General features: G+C 54.7%; 8 protein-coding genes across 8 annotated transcripts; 3 read left to right on the top strand and 5 right to left on the bottom strand.

The window, feature by feature from the left end:
- Nucleotides 1-346: 346 nt before the first annotated feature.
- On the top strand, nucleotides 347-1,606 carry ALT_7354 (putative aminotransferase; the record flags this gene model as incomplete). The annotated part of the gene is made up of 1 exon (XM_033560526.2): nucleotides 347-1,606. One exon carries the CDS (start codon nucleotides 347-349, stop codon nucleotides 1,604-1,606), a length of 1,260 nt encoding a protein of 419 aa, XP_033416417.2.
- A 37-nt stretch (nucleotides 1,607-1,643) lies between these two features.
- On the bottom strand, nucleotides 1,644-3,046 carry ALT_7353 (glycoside hydrolase family 76 protein; the record flags this gene model as incomplete). Its single annotated transcript, XM_033560527.2, has 2 exons — nucleotides 1,644-2,216; nucleotides 2,264-3,046. The coding sequence occupies 2 exons, from the start codon at nucleotides 3,044-3,046 to the stop codon at nucleotides 1,644-1,646; spliced, it is 1,356 nt and encodes a 451-aa protein (XP_033416418.2).
- Nucleotides 3,047-3,231: 185 nt separating this feature from the next.
- ALT_7352 (GMC family oxidoreductase) lies at nucleotides 3,232-5,095 on the bottom strand (the record flags this gene model as incomplete). The annotated part of the gene is made up of 4 exons (XM_089600242.1): nucleotides 3,232-3,247; nucleotides 3,287-3,328; nucleotides 3,365-4,836; nucleotides 4,889-5,095. 4 exons carry the CDS (start codon nucleotides 5,093-5,095, stop codon nucleotides 3,232-3,234), a joined length of 1,737 nt encoding a protein of 578 aa, XP_089455427.1.
- A 627-nt stretch (nucleotides 5,096-5,722) lies between these two features.
- Nucleotides 5,723-6,864, top strand: ALT_7351 (uncharacterized protein; the record flags this gene model as incomplete). Its single annotated transcript, XM_033560529.2, has 2 exons — nucleotides 5,723-6,369; nucleotides 6,423-6,864. The coding sequence occupies 2 exons, from the start codon at nucleotides 5,723-5,725 to the stop codon at nucleotides 6,862-6,864; spliced, it is 1,089 nt and encodes a 362-aa protein (XP_033416420.2).
- Nucleotides 6,865-6,886: 22 nt separating this feature from the next.
- Nucleotides 6,887-8,449, bottom strand: ALT_7350 (FAD-dependent oxidoreductase; the record flags this gene model as incomplete). The annotated part of the gene is made up of 8 exons (XM_033560530.2): nucleotides 6,887-7,143; nucleotides 7,195-7,282; nucleotides 7,328-7,524; nucleotides 7,577-7,688; nucleotides 7,740-7,813; nucleotides 7,859-8,270; nucleotides 8,315-8,352; nucleotides 8,404-8,449. 8 exons carry the CDS (start codon nucleotides 8,447-8,449, stop codon nucleotides 6,887-6,889), a joined length of 1,224 nt encoding a protein of 407 aa, XP_033416421.2.
- Nucleotides 8,450-10,096: 1,647 nt separating this feature from the next.
- ALT_7349 (uncharacterized protein) lies at nucleotides 10,097-11,395 on the top strand (the record flags this gene model as incomplete). The annotated part of the gene is made up of 1 exon (XM_033560531.2): nucleotides 10,097-11,395. One exon carries the CDS (start codon nucleotides 10,097-10,099, stop codon nucleotides 11,393-11,395), a length of 1,299 nt encoding a protein of 432 aa, XP_033416422.2.
- A 149-nt stretch (nucleotides 11,396-11,544) lies between these two features.
- Nucleotides 11,545-13,279, bottom strand: ALT_7348 (putative MFS multidrug transporter; the record flags this gene model as incomplete). Its single annotated transcript, XM_033560532.2, has 5 exons — nucleotides 11,545-12,457; nucleotides 12,503-12,832; nucleotides 12,875-12,948; nucleotides 12,992-13,013; nucleotides 13,068-13,279. The coding sequence occupies 5 exons, from the start codon at nucleotides 13,277-13,279 to the stop codon at nucleotides 11,545-11,547; spliced, it is 1,551 nt and encodes a 516-aa protein (XP_033416423.2).
- A 635-nt stretch (nucleotides 13,280-13,914) lies between these two features.
- Nucleotides 13,915-15,201, bottom strand: ALT_7347 (Gfo/Idh/MocA family protein; the record flags this gene model as incomplete). The annotated part of the gene is made up of 1 exon (XM_033560533.2): nucleotides 13,915-15,201. The coding sequence occupies one exon, from the start codon at nucleotides 15,199-15,201 to the stop codon at nucleotides 13,915-13,917; it is 1,287 nt and encodes a 428-aa protein (XP_033416424.2).
- Nucleotides 15,202-15,233: the final 32 nt, after the last annotated feature.

Below are 15,233 nucleotides of genomic sequence, written 5' to 3'. Positions count from 1 at the left end.
GTTTTCAGTTAGTACAGCTATCTACCTCTCAGTTACTATGCATAAAGTGCCTTGTAGTTCACTACATTCTAGTGTATAGAGCCCTGAGATACTTGGTAGTTGCTATTAATGAAGGACTCAACCTCTGCTAATATGAATACTAGATCACCAACTGCTGATAGTCACAGCTGGAAGAGATGGACATTGTGGGGTAATAGCTGGGCTACTTGACCCCACCAATACGAACTCAATATGACTCCCTTTGCATCCTTTAAAAGGTGTTAATTACACGTCTCTTCTCCCTCTCCTCCCCGTCTCCTCGTCCTCGCTTCATCTGCTTCCTCATTCCCCATCTCCGATTTACGAAATGGCCCTTTCAACACGCGCAAATGGCGTCCTCCACGCCAACAGCAACAGCATCATCTGGGAGGTCTTGGGCAACATGTACGACCCGGAAACCAACCCTGACGGCTACTACAGCGTCGGTGTAGCTGAGAACCTCCTGATGCACGAGTACCTCCTGGACCACATGCACCAGACCCTCCGCCTCACCTCCAAATCCCTCACCTACAATGACGGCGCATCAGGCTCGAAACGCCTCAAAGCGGCCATGGCCCGCTTCTTGAACCGACGCCTCTACCCGGCTACCCCGCTCGAACCGCACCATCTCATCCTCACCAACGGCGTCTCCGCGGCCGTCGAGCATCTCTCCTGGGCATTTGCGGATAAAGGCGAGGGGATCCTCCTGGGAAGACCATACTACGGGACCTTCATCGCAGATCTCTCGATGCGGTTTGAGACCGAGGTCGTGACTGTTCCTTTTGAAGGGGCGGATCCGCTCGGCGCAGACTGCGTGGAGGCGTACCGACATGCGCTGACCAGCTTCGAGCAGCGGACTGGAAAAAAGTGTCGCGCGCTGCTGCTGTGTCACCCGCATAATCCTCTCGGACGGTGTTACTCGCGCGATGTCCTGGTTGCGCTGATGCGGTTGTGCCAGGAGCACGGGATGCATTTTATCAGCGATGAGATATATGCGTTATCCGTGTGGGGTGGGGAGGAGTTCGTCTCGGCGCTGAGTATCGACACCAAGGGAGTCATCGATGCGGACCGGGTGCATGTTCTCTGGGGTATGAGCAAGGATTTCGGTGCGAATGGGCTGCGGTTGGGCGCATTGATCAGCCAGGGGAATAAGGATGTGCGTGCCGCGGTTGACAGTGTCGCGCTGTACTCGTATGTGTCCGGACCGGCGGACCATCTGGCGGCAAATATCCTCGAGGATGATTCGTATACGGATGAGTATATCCGGTTGAACTGCGAGAGGCTGAAAGAGGCGTATGAATATACAGTAGGATTACTGAAGCAGAATGAGATCCCGTATATGGCTGGGGCGAGTGCGGGATTCTTTGTCTGGGTAGACCTGGGCACACCGTACCTCCAGCGTCATCCCGAGGCGATCCACGAGGATGTCAGCGAGGTCATCATGCAGCGGCTGCTGAAGAACAAGGTGTTCCTGGCTTCGGGGGCAATGTTTGGCTCAGAGACGCCCGGATGGTTCCGCATTGTCTTTGCCCATCCGCAGGAGTACCTGGATGAAGCGTTGCGACGGATTGTGGCTGCTCTTCAATAAATAACCATTGATTGATGTACACATCTACAGATACAAGCTATTCATAAAGGAGCCACCCTGTTGTTCCTATCATCAACACCCCCAGCATGGCCGTCAGGAGCCCCGCCCCGGCGCGATCTGCCCCGGTGATAGTCATCGTCAGCACTTGCGGCCGTGGATCGTGCTGCTCCATTCCTCCGCTCGGATCGCCCGCGGACGTTCCCCCGCTGGCATCCGTGACCGGCGGATCTACCCGGTCGATCAAGAGACTCTGCATGACCTCCAGCGCACTCATCTGCAATCCCACATCCTCACTGCCATCCCATACCCCCGTCGTCCATTTCAGTCCACACGCCGCGCCATCCGGACCGCCAGTGCATGTCTTCGCAGCAGCTGCCGCTGACGCCCGCAGCCGCGGCATGACCCAATCGTACGTGAAGGGGGCGACCTGCGTGGCTGCCGCCATCCAGCGGGCGAGAAAGCCCTTGAAAGCCCGCTGGTCGACCTGGCACGTATTCACGAGCTCGCAGGCCCTCTCATACATCACCATGGCGGGGTCCTTGACGAAAAACGCATCCGTCGCCTCAAGAATATGCTGTGTTCTCGCCTCCCACCGGGAGTCACCCTCCGTCTGTCTCGTTAGCCACGCCATCAGAAGAGAAGGAGAAATAGACATACAAAATTGTACATGTTGGCCGCGCCCAGCAAATACACCCCGGAATTGTACGTCCACTCAATCCGATTATAGTCCGAACAGTTCAGCAGCACATCCGCCCCATCGTAAAACAGCCAGTCCTCCGTGATGAAGCCCACGTCCACCGTCCAGTCCCAGATCCGCTCCGCCCACTCCGCATACGTGCTGTTACCCGTGTACCGCGCCAGCCTGGCGGCCAGATTGAAGAAGCACCCGTTGGATATAGTATTCTTGTAATTCCACCCATTGTTGAAACTGAAGATCTGCCACCGCAGTCCCCCGCCGCAGGTGTCTTCGTCCCACCGCGCCGCCTGCGTGTTGAACACCGCCTGCGCCATCGCCAGCCACCCCGGTCCGTGGTCGGGGTCTGGGTCCGGGAACTTTCGCTCCGCAGCGGACATGGCTGCGAATGCCCAGAACGCCTGGTCGTCGTTGCCCTCCGTTTTGGTTTGGTTCGTGGGCATAAAGGTCCCCGTGTGCCCGGCCTGCCAGGTCAGGGCTTGCGTGGTGATTGCGTTCCAGGTACTGTCCCCCGTCAGGTACCAGTAGTCGATGAGGGCGTTGAACATCGCCCCGGCTTCCCACCAGTAGTATGGGGGCGGGAGGTTGCCCGGGTTGTCGCCGGGTTTCATCCCTGTGTAGTGGGAAAGCATGTTGGCTGCGACATCGTGAGCGGCGTCTTTGATGGAGGTGGGATCGTTGAGGTCTAGGGGGATGCTATACGCGGGGGAGATCAACAGGAGCCATAGTAATTGCATGCAATGCATTGTGGTTGATTTTGGTGATCATGTTTAGGTTGAGAATAAAATCAAAGCCTGGAAGAAGGGAGGGGATGATGTTGATGTCGCATTCTTGACCTGGAATGTATCCACAACACTGTTGATCAACGATGTGTCACTATCGATAACAGCATACCTCATTTATTCAATCATAGTCTAGTATACCAAGAATATTAATTACTGCTACTGCTAATGATCAAATCAGCCGCCCGCTCCGCAACCGCATACACCGTCGCCTGGATATTCCCCGCCGGCTCCAGAGGAAAGATACTGGCGTCGACAATCCTCAGATTGCGAGTTCCATACACTTTCAGCTGATCATCCACAACACCCCCCGTCTCCCGCGGTAACATGGCACAGGTTCCCGCAGGGTGGAAGCACGTAAACAGCCGGTCCTTGACCACCTCCTTGGCTCGCTCCAGATCGCTCAAGTCACTCGCGTTCTCCGGTATCCGCCGTTGCTTGAGAAGAGATTTGAACGGCTCTGTGGCGACAATCGTGTCCAAGAATTGCGTGTGTCGAGCCAGGATCTCCAGGTCCAGCGGGTGTGATAAGAGATTCGGATCGTAGACTGGTTTGTCCTCCGCCTTGGAGGAGGCGATATGCACTGAACCACGCGAGAAAGGATGGTTGTGCAGGATCATCATGCTGATGTAGTTCTCCGGCAGGGGTTTAGCCAGGACGTCAGCCAAGCTCGTCGCGCCGGGTTTCATATGCAGCTGCGCGGGAAGGAAGAGGTACTGCGAGGAGGGGGTCTCGTTGTCTAGGATCGCTTCCCTGAGGTGCGCGTATTGTGCTTGTAGATTGAATGGGAGGTTGGCGTTGTCAAGATGCTTGGCCAGCAGGTCCTCGACTTCTTGCCTCGGGACTACGCCCCGGCCGTCGACGAAGGGGAGGTAGGCCACGCTGATCGGCATGCCTGCCAGCGGGCCGCCGCGGGTTTCCTCATAGAGCTTGATGAGGGCCTGCACCACATCTGGGCTGCGGAGAATGTCGCCCGAGACCTGGTCGTCGGCGATCTCGTAGCTGATGGAGCTGATGCAGTGATCTTGGAGGTTCTCGCCGACGCCGGGGTTGTTAATCACCACGGGGATGCCGTGCTTTTGTAGAAGCTCTGCATTTCCGATGCCGGAGAGTTCGAGGACCTGAGGGGTGTTCAAGCTGCCAGCGCAGAGGATGACTTCTTTCTTTGCGCGGATTTCCCTCGTGCCGTCCTTATTCTTGACCTGCACGCCGGTGGCCACGACGTCTCCGTCCTGCTTGGTCAACAGCACCCGCTCGACCATGGTCTCTGCCAGCAGGCGCAGGTTCGGCCGTGCGGCCACCTCAGGGGAGTAGTATGCCGCTGCATACCCCCGCTTCCCCGTCTTCGCGTCAACGGTCAGCGGCGCGGTAAAAGCTCCCAACTTGCGTCCTGCGATGGGATCAGCGTCCGTCCGCCAACCAAGCTTCTCAAAAGTCTCATCCCACGCTTTGTTGAACGGCCCATACACGTCCGGCAGGGAAACAGGCACGGGACCGTCACACCCCTGGCTGCTGGCTTTCATGTAGCGATCGAGACTGAGAAGCTCGGCCGTCGTTTTGCTAGGCGGGGAGAACGTGTGAAACTTCCGCAGGTAGGGCGCCACATCCTCTGCGCCCCAGCCTTTGTTTCCCAACGCTTTCCATGCCTCAAAGTCTGATGCCGGAGGGTACATGACGACCGAGAAGTTCATGGCCGAGGAACCGCCGACGACACGGCCGCGGGGCTGCGCGATTTGTCGGTTGTTGACATGCGGCTATACGATCAGCATTATTGACGTGAACGAAGTGGTGGAAAGGGGGTGATACCTGAGGGACGCTCATATAATCCCAGTCAAAGTCTGGGTTTCCGTATAACATGCCCAAAAAGCCAGGGGTGTCGATACGAGGATCGCCCATGCGATTGGCCCCGGCTTCGATGAGAAGGACATTGACAGAGGCGTCTGCGCTCAGACGGTTGGCCAGAACCAGGCCGCCAATGCCTGCGCCGACAATGATATAGTCGTATTCGTCCATTGCACTGTTCACTCTGCGGCAGCTGCTGTGGTTGCGACTTGAAAGTCGTGTGCTCTGTTCAGGTTGAGGGGTTGGACTGTCAGGACTCAGGAGTGGATCGACCGGCATCAAATCCCGTGTACGCTGGGGGCCAAAATGACATGTCAAATACTCTATCCTCGTTCAAGGCTATTTAGGCTACCCCTCTCCCTCCCATAAAGCTAATGATGGGCCCATTTGTGTCTCTTCCAATCGCTCTCCACCGGGATCCCCACAATCCGCGCCGGACTGATCCTTCGCGCGCCGCCGTTATACTAAAGTAGTAGCGTGAGACCTCGCCCGTTTTGATCGGCAGGAGGCCAGCGGCTCGTCGTCTGATAGCAGACGAAGATTGGTCTCGACGACTCGGTGGCTGCCCGAAGCAGGGTAGTAGCTGCCCATTTACCTGAATAGGAATCCGGCACGATTCCTAGGCGAAGACGGAAATGAAGTGTCATGTATGGCGCTAGCCTAGCACCTGCCAGAAGCTTGGCTCGTGATAAATTGTCTGCTGCCTCGATTTGGGGGCGTTTCGGAGGTTCAGGGCTTTTTATTAAAGGATGTCCTCGAGAACTTTCCACTTGTCCACCACCGCTTTGGGGAGATAAAATGGTGGTCCTATACGATGCCTTTGCCTTCCCCATTGTGCGCGACCAGCTTATCGCCAACACGGTGCTGGTCGCCTTGGCCACTCTTGCTCTAATTCTGCGGTTCATCTCGCGACATATCCGGCAGAGTAAGATCTGGTGGGACGATGGCTGCTGTGTAGGCTCCATGCTGCACACGTACGGCATGCTGGCAATGCACTACCACTACGCTCGCGTCGGGATGCGCAACCACGTCACAGAGATCCCCAGCGAGAATCTGGTGGCCATCCTCAAGATGCTGATCGTCTACCAAGTCGTCTACTACAACGCCATGGTCCTCGCCAAACTGAGCTACCTCTTCTTCTACCTCCGCATCTTCGTGACCAAGGGCTTCCGCATCGCCGCCTGGGTCTGCATGGGCTGTGCCTGTGCCTACTGGGCCGGCAGCATGCTCCAGATCTTCTTCATCTGTCAGCCCTTTCAGAAGAACTGGAACCCCACGCTCCCCGGCCACTGCGCGAGCCAGAATGTGGCCTTTTCGACCATCGGCGCCTTTAATCTCGTCACGGATGTCATGATCATGGTGCTTCCGCTGCACTTTATCTGGAAGTTGCAGATGAGCACTGCGACAAAGTTTGCGCTCTACGGTATCTTTGGAATGGGGTTTTTGTACGTCCTTCCTTTCAACTAAGTAGGTAAACAAATGGTTGCTAATGAGGCAGTATCTCCGCCATAACAATCATCCGCATCCGTGTCCTCACGACAGTCGACTTCCTCGATCTCCCGTACTCGATGATCTGGGCTGCCTTTTGGAGCGTCACCGAGCCGGCCCTGGCGAACTTGAACGCGTGCGTGCCAATGCTCCGACCCGTCTTCAAGGCCGCTTTCCCGACACTGTTTGCCAGTCGCAAAATTTACTCGACGCAGCCGGAGTCTGGTGGTTCAGGAATTAAGAACAAAGCTTTCAAGCGGATGAATGATGCCGAGAGCGACCTTCAGCTTACGAATCTGACGCAGTTGGAGGAGCCGGTTAGAACGAGTCGAGAGGGGCGATCAGAACATGGGGATGATCGGTCCCAGGATGATCGGTCACAGGATGGCCGTTCGCAGGATGAGTCGGCTCATGTCCCCAGGAGCGTGATTGTGACCAAGCCTTGGTCGTAGCATGTAGTAATATGAGACTTATTTAATTGATGGCGGAACTATTGATTAAGGTACCATAACCCCCCTTCATCAACGGACTGGTCATTATCTCCTCCCAGTGATGATAGGCGTACATCTGCTCTACCGACAAGTTTATGTCCTGCTTGCCACGCGTATACGCCGACTCATCGTAGGCATCCATCTCCGTCTTGAGCTCCGCGCCGTGGTACACCACCTTGACAATGGCATCAAGGAAGCGTTTCACGTCTTCGAGCGCGGTGTTCAGTCCCTGCGCAGTGACTGCCATCGTCAGTCAACTCAACAGCAACACGTAGGAAAGAGAAAACATACAAGGGACCATCGGATGCGCCGCATCACCCGCTAGGGAAACTTTTCCGCCGAAATTATTCCATCGTGTTATGTTTTTCCAGTAATGGAACTGAACTACGAATTAGCGTCCGCCAATGAAATCGTCCAGACGTACCTTTTCGGCTAGTATTGGCGTGGCCTGACTCAACCATTCCCCAGCCGACTTGTACGGCTCGCAGTATTGGCTCATGTGATGCTTGAACAGTGCGCGGCGCGCCTCGGCATTTTCTGGGGGGTCCTCGGCTGTCCAGATAGAGAGGCAATAGTGAAACACCCAGGTTTCCGGCCGAACGGGGTCGACCACGTTGGCCACTAGCTTGTTAATTGCGTTCTTGGCAATGATGCGAGTGCAATCAGGGCGTACCGTTGGAGAAGATACTCGTTTTCTGGTGCGGATGGGGAGCGAGCTGCACGATCGGGTGGGACTTGCCATGTATGAAAAGCGCCTGCTCTCTAGTGAACGTGGGGAAGGCAATCTACTCTATCCATCAGCGAGATCCTACAAGGGATAGAGGGGAAACACCAACCAAAGCCATGATGTTCGGCTTCTGCAACGCCGCAACCTTCGCATCGACGAGTTGTTCTCTCACCACGCTCCGCACTTGACACCGTCAGCATCAGCCAACAGAAAGGGAAGAAAACCTACCTCCATCCGCTCCGACAAGCACACTCCCCCTGACCTCCTCTCCGTCAAAAACAGCAACCACCCCGTCATCCTCCACTCGGATGCCGGTCAAACCCATCCCAAATCTAACCTCCACACCCGTCCTCAAGAGATCACGCAGCTTCCCCCGGATAACACGCTTCGGACTCGGCATTGGAATTTTGGCCATCAGCTCGCCAGTGGCACCATTCACAAAGGGGATAGCGGCCGCAATGGCAGGGTCTGGCTCGGACCAGGGATTCGTCGTTACGGAGTTTAGTTTGGCACGGAGCGCAGGAGGGAGGATGGATTCGAGATACGGCAGGGCAGAGTGTAGAGCCATGGTCCATTGTCCCGCGCGCCGGGTGTATGTCTCCTCCTCGTGCTGTTCGTAGACGGTATATCCGATGCCGGCCTGCCTTGTCAGTCGTATTCCGGATTGGGAAATGGGAGGAGTACGGTTTTTAAACCCTGTGCGAGGAGGAGGCCGGTTGCACCTGGTAGCGTGTTTAGCATAATAAGCGTACTAGATGAGGGAGGGAACGTACCGGCTCCGATTATGATAACGTGGAAGTTTGGGTCTGGCACTGTCATTGTGCTGGTGCTATTCCGACGCAGATAGAACCTTTTGGATAGAATGTAGCTTTTAAGACACAACGCCTCCGAGTGTGTATGAACAGATTACTACTGATGACTAGCGGTGTACAGTCGGTGCCACGTTGGTATATATGTATAAAGAAAGCTCTGCTTCCTCTGCAGACAGCTGGGCATCCATGAGTTTATGGTGTAATGACTTACTGGATAGAAGGTGAGGAATTACTCCTCATCCCTTGCGTCGTGATGTCTTACCAGAGGATGAAAAGTCTTACATGCATGCTTGGTCTGACTAGATCTTACCGATTTCTCGAGATTCAACTACATTTCTGGTCTACCATATAATCCATCGCAGCACTCATCTTGGATAAGTTACCGATCACTTTATATAGGTTTGGAGGAACTTGGATAATCAGTTGTTTGTCCTTGATCAGGAGAGTACCATAGACCCCTTCTGCAGAAGTGTATACCTTACTTTGTGAAGTGCTCACCGACTCTAGATGTGCATGTCTTTTGCAGCAGTTCAATTATCATTGGTAGACACGACAGAATCATGAAATCCTTAGAGAACCGTGCATGGACGTTTGGCTTTTCTGGACTGCTAGCTCAGCCGAGACGCTGACGAGGTACATGATATTATGGATTTCTCATAGGACAGTTTGCATGCTTCGCCATAGAATGACTCCTCGACCTCGCTTGCAGTTCTCGTGGGAGAGGAGGACACTCAGTACTATTGCTGTCATTGCTTTTGGCTCGCAAGCTTCATCCAACTTGACGACGACCTCGCTGCAATTCCGGTCACACCACCATCTTCATTGCGTCCTTCGTTGTCCGGGAAAGCAGGTGGTCATTCTCCTTCAGCAGCGATGCGAAACACAATATGACATTGGCAGGCAGATCAGGGGTTGTGAAGATCATTGAACCTGTTAGCCTTTATTCATTATTAAGATAGCGAGATCTATAGTCTCTCTCTCCATCACCTCCCTGGTATCATACCCAACCCTTGATTGTTCAAAGTTGCACTAATGCTTATGTCGCATCCAGGGTGGTCAAGATCCAGAGGACCGGCTGCAGGAGCCTAGTATTATTACCTGATCATGAAGCTCTATAATCGCAGCATGCTCGTTTGCTTCCGTTGACACGACACGATATTGAAGTGGACGCTTCAGACTCCTAGGTGTAACTCCTGTCCCAAGCTGGGAACAAAGGCAATAGTGAAGTGATCAGGCCCTCTTGGCCCGTGACGTCGTCGATCGAGATGGTTGATGAAAGCTGAGGTCGTCTGCCGGAGCTTTGACCTCCTATACTTGAGATATTGGTTTTAGGATAAGGTTATTCTTTCTAATATCACCATTCTGCCTGCAGATCTGTCGCATCGTAATGGCAGGTGGTGTACTCTATGTGTACAGGATACTGATTTTATAATAATCTCAATGTACAGAGTAGCTCTATCACAAGAAGCTCATTGGATAGTACGGCAAGCCTCAGCTCGTAAAAGAAATCGCAGCAAGACGAGGCGTCGAATAGAAATCCAGGGGCCAGATCACGAAAAGCAATATGTGGCTGACGTCAGCTGCCCAACAGCATAGTTAGTTATAATCACGACTTGCCCATCACCGTCCATCTTTGACAAAAGTCGGTTGCGAAATGAACACTGGTGAGATGCTTACCCCGGCTATCCTGGTGCCATGGCTCCTGACAATCGTCCCCGCAGCATCAGCTAGTAGTCTCCTTCGGTACAACGCGACACTAGATGAGGGACGTATAGAATGCATCTACCCAATCAGCGGGCAATATGCCCTTCTCCAGCGAGTGCTCTACTATGGACTCCTTCTCTTCTCCATCGTCAGTCGGAAAACCCCGTGGCTAGTGGCTGGTGCGCTAGGTGCGGCGATGACCTACGCCGGATCGGCGGCTGTCCATGCAACCATCCTCGCTGGCATATCGCGTGATTCTCTGCTTGATCTGGACTGCCTTGGCATCTTTGCCATTGTCAGCGTGGGAAGCTTAGTCGTGACTGTATTCTTCCATGGGTCCGAACTGCTGCGCGAGTCCCCTGCCCGTCCGGTATTCCAATACTGGGGGTTACTGATGGTGGTTGGCACAATCTGTGCCGTTGTCGCGATGTTGAGAGACTATCCCAGCGAGGAGAGATGTACATCTACACCGAGTGATGCGACCAACACCACAGAACCCATACTGTTGACGAGCACAGCACAATTGGGTCTGATGCCGTTCAACTGCACGTACGCCTGCTTCAGCACACGACAAGCCTTTCGAGAAACGAGCGACATTCGCGTGGTACCAGCAGGCACGATATCACATCGGAGATTCAGGTTATTATCAGCCTCAATCTGCCTCTCGATATTCCTCGGAGCCGTGGTCTCACTTTACCGTCTCCTCGTGACTCCCCGCTACTACACCAAGGACGAGCTGACACGCATACTCCGCTCAGCAAACAAGACCCTTGCAAAAAGCGACCTCCTCCCGAAACAGCGCCGCTACGCAAAACAGAGGCAGTCGATGGCGCAGAAGAAGTTGGCTCGGGGTCAGAAGCGTGGCCGGCCGGGGTTGATGACTGATCTGCTGTCAGTCGCCTGTGCGGTCGTCATCATCTTGAATGAGATTTTCATACATATCGGCGATGAGATACCTGCCAGTGAACTGCCGTACGCGGTGGGACAATGGGGTCCATGGGTAGCTGTCATCATGGCGTTGGCGGGATCTGCCATCGTGGAGTATCACCGGCCTGCATGGGATGAACGGCAGCGGATATTGAGGGAGGAGGGCGTGCTTGCGCAAGGGGATGATGCACCGTCACTGTTCTCTTCGACATGGACGCGCTTGGGAAGCCTGGCTGGGAAATCACCAGCTACCGGAGTGGACCCGGGGGTTGAAATCGTACAGTGGCCAGAGGCAGCCTGGCGAAGGGGATTGCCTAGTTAAGCAGTATAAACCCACTACCAACTTGGGATAAGATTTTTGGTATGTCCGAACTCATGCACGGTCTTTATTTCATCTATCCAAATACCTCCCTATTTCACTGGCCACTACTCGTATAGACACCAATCACCGAACACACCGTAGATACACCGCTAGAAACCCTCCTCATCAACCGTAATCCGATTATACACATCCAGACTATACCTCGCAAACCGACTCTTGGCACGAATCCTTTCCCCAAACCGCGCAAACAACGGCGGCACAAGACAAAACACCGTCGCAATCGCCGCCAGCACACTAACCGCCACATTCGCACCCAGCGAACCAAACATTGCCGGCGCAAACAGCGGAAACGCGGCGCTCATACTCGTCCGCAGGATCGTCTGCGCGGCGAACCCGCTGGCTGCGTAACTTAGGTAGCTATCTGCGAGATAACCCGTCAGGACGGAGCCGAACTCGGTTGCTGCGTAGCCGATTGCCACGAGGGCGACGGTGGAGACCATCCAGTGCACGGTTGTGATTGCGGGGGGAATGGTCCAGGCGAAGAGCCACAGGCCGAGAGCGAAGATGGGGGCGCCGATCATGAAGCCCAGGAGCTTGTCTTCGGGGCGGAGGGGGAGGTGCTGGCGGTGGTGGGAGATGATGAGCTTGTAGTCGTAGATACGAGTGAGCATGCCGAGCATGCACCCGAGGCCGAGACCGAGGAAGGGGAGACATGAGTGAGTGGGTGTCATGCCGAAGGATTGGTAGATTGGGGGCAGGGCCTCGGTGAACATGTAGATGAGGGTGAAGGGGATGGCGCTGATGATGGATACGAGGAAGATAATGGGCTCGGTGAAGAAGAGGTAGATGGGGCGGAAGAGGGCCATGGTGAAGAAGGTGCGCAGGTCGGGGATCCGGTCAGGGTTGAGGCTTTGCACCACGATCGGGGTCTCCTTGCCGAGGGCCTGGCACAGATGGCGGACTTCTTGGTCGAGGAGGAGGGGAGGTCGAGATTCGCGGATGCCGAGCAGGAGACACGCGATGAAGCCGGTGACGATGGCTGCTACGTAGAACACCCATCTCCTGGACACAGTCAGTTACTGCCTTGGTTCAGTGCAGGGAACATACCAATCCAAGGCGTAGATGATGTATGTGCTGTATATCGGTCCCAATGCCAGACCCCACGGAGCCAACATCATCCACAACGACAGGAACCATATCCGGTCCTTTGCGTTGAACATGTCTTCGATGCTTCCAGCCACTACATTGGTGGGAATCGCCGACAGGAACCCGCTAAGCAGACGTCCAACGACTACTCCAGTGATAGAAGGGACAATAGCGATTATGATGCACGACAGGCTGTACATCGCCGTACTCACTATATACAGTTTCTTGCGTCCAAAGGCTTCCGAGTACGGAGGAAAGACGATGCTGCCGATTCCTTGCCCGATGAGGTACCTATACTGTCAGCTAAGTTCGAGTTAGGGACGTGTCACATACATCGGCACGAAGAGAAAAATCGACAGGGTCTTGCTAATGTTGAATTCCTCATGGGAGGCATTGGCAGCGGCAGACTACCAGGTCAGCGAGATTCGCAACATCTGTTGAGTGACATACTCCTGCTGCGCTGACCAACGTCCTGCAACTGTCAGCTTCGCTCGGCTTCGTTCGAGGCATAAGAAGAGCAACATACGTGAACATCTCCAGCAACAAAATGACTGATACATCGTGGGCCTTTCGCAGCTTGGACCAGTTGCGCGGGTGTCGCTTGTTGCCCTGTTTCCAATGCACGAATCCGTCCGGGGTAAGCTTGAGACCTTGGAGCTCTAGCTGCTGCTGAAAAAGTCCCTCGTCGATGGGCGAGGGCGCCACGCAAAGTTCTTTGGATTCCACGATCTGAGACATGGTGTCACTGAGAGATGGACGAGGAAAAAAGGCCATGAAGAGCAGACATTTATTCCATCATTGCTTCAGGGAAACCTTCGTCATAGCAGGTGAGCTCTACCTAAGCTCCTCCCTTGATTGGTGTCCCTGCCAATAGAGGCTCGTTCTCCGAATTCCTGAGATAGCCTTTGCTATATTTGGGCTCATTCGGAGTCACACCATCTGGTATAATGTGAGGTCATAGGCCTACGTGATTGAGATCTCCTCTCATCTCTGCAATGCTGTTGAATCCGGAGACGATGAGGTTACTCGTCGTGACTCTTGGTTGATATTAAGCATGGAACAGACGAAGATGCTGAACAGCAGAGGAGTCGGAGATTTGAGTGCATCGTCTCCCTTGCCTCACTGTCGTCAGCCAGGAATGTGGGGAGAGTGTGATCAACTATCCCTCAAGCAGGTTGGGAATATTCCGAGCAGACGTGATCATCCCTTGTTTGTCGCGACTAGCACAGGAATTACCCCTATGCTCTGTCCTATGGCATCTTTATCGATGCTTTGATGCAAAGCTATGAATATATAGGCACGGCGATGGAAAGTATAGCGAGCAACCAACAAATACGATCTAGCTCAATATAGAAACTGTAGCATAGTATTCTCTAGACTGGTAGCTTCATCACCTCATCAACGCGTACAACTTGCCCCCGGCGCATCGACTCATTCGCAGCAATACCCGTGGCAATCGACCATGCGCCATCGACATGCGTCGCAGCCCGTTTCAGCGGATCCTCTATAGCCTCACCACCAAACAAGTCCTTTAGCAGCTGAGGATCTCCCCCACCATGGCCTCCCTGACCTGTCGGGACTTCAATCTCCACAGGCTTCCCGAACAAGGGCCGCAGGAGAATCGTCATACTCTCCAAGGCACCCTCCATCGCCTGCTCTCCACCCGAATTAACATACGACTGCTCCACCACTTCCACCTCCAGCCGTCCCTTGCTCCCATTGAACATCACCCGGAACCCTTCCCATGGCGCATACGCCGTCAGGCTATACGTCAGGACCGCGCCACTATCATACCGCACCATCACCCCCATCGTATCCTCGATACTGATCCCATCGCCAAACACGCTCTGGTCGCGATAGTACCCATCCTCATGCTCCGCATCCGCATACAGCGCCTTCAGCTGCGCATTGCCTTCCAGATCGAGCGCAAACGGATCAGACCTAGCCGCCTCGCTGCCTCTCGCCCGGGCATAGAACCGCGTCTCACCCCGGCGCTCCGCGTTCTCCTTCCCGTAGAAGCGCAGATCCCCCATTGCAACGACGCTCTGCGGCCTCGTCCGCAGCCAGAAATTCACAAGGTCGAAGTGGTGCGTCGACTTGTGCACGAGTAGTCCTCCGCTGTTGCGCTTGTCGCGGTGCCACCGCCGGAAATAGTCGGCACCATGCGACGTGTTGAGCATCCACTCAAAATGCACGGAGTGGACATCCCCAATCGCGTCGGAGGCCAGCAGCGCCGCGATCTTGGTGTTGTGCGGCGCGTACCGGTAGTTGAAGGTCACTCGGACCTGGCGCTGCGTACGCTCCACGGCATCGATGATGGCCAGGCAGCGGGACGCGTCGATTGTCATCGGCTTCTCGGTGATGACGTTGCAGCCCAGCTCCAGCGCGCGGATGATGTACTGGTGATGAGTGCGGTCGATGGTCGTCACGATGATCTCGTCTGGCTTGGTGTCTGCGATCATCTTGTCGAAGTCGCTGGCGAGGTAGGCTGGGACTGGCGCATGGTCGAGTGCCTCCAGCCGACTGTTGGCGTATGCCATCCGCGTGGTGTTGGTGTCGCAAAAGGCGACCAGTTGCGCGGTAGTTGGAAAGTCGCGCACGATGGCCGTGTAGAAGAACATGGCGCGGCCGCCGGTGCCGATCAGAGCGTATTTCTTCATGTCTATGTTTTAGCCGGTTTAATTCGTTTGTT

Source organism: Aspergillus lentulus, assembly GCF_001445615.1.
Source record: "Aspergillus lentulus DNA, contig: Alt13, strain: IFM 54703, whole genome shotgun sequence".
Classification (NCBI taxonomy): Eukaryota; Fungi; Ascomycota; class Eurotiomycetes; order Eurotiales; family Aspergillaceae; genus Aspergillus; species Aspergillus lentulus.
Note: the sequence above shows the minus strand (reverse complement) of the source record. Positions and strands in the feature narration are given on the sequence as shown.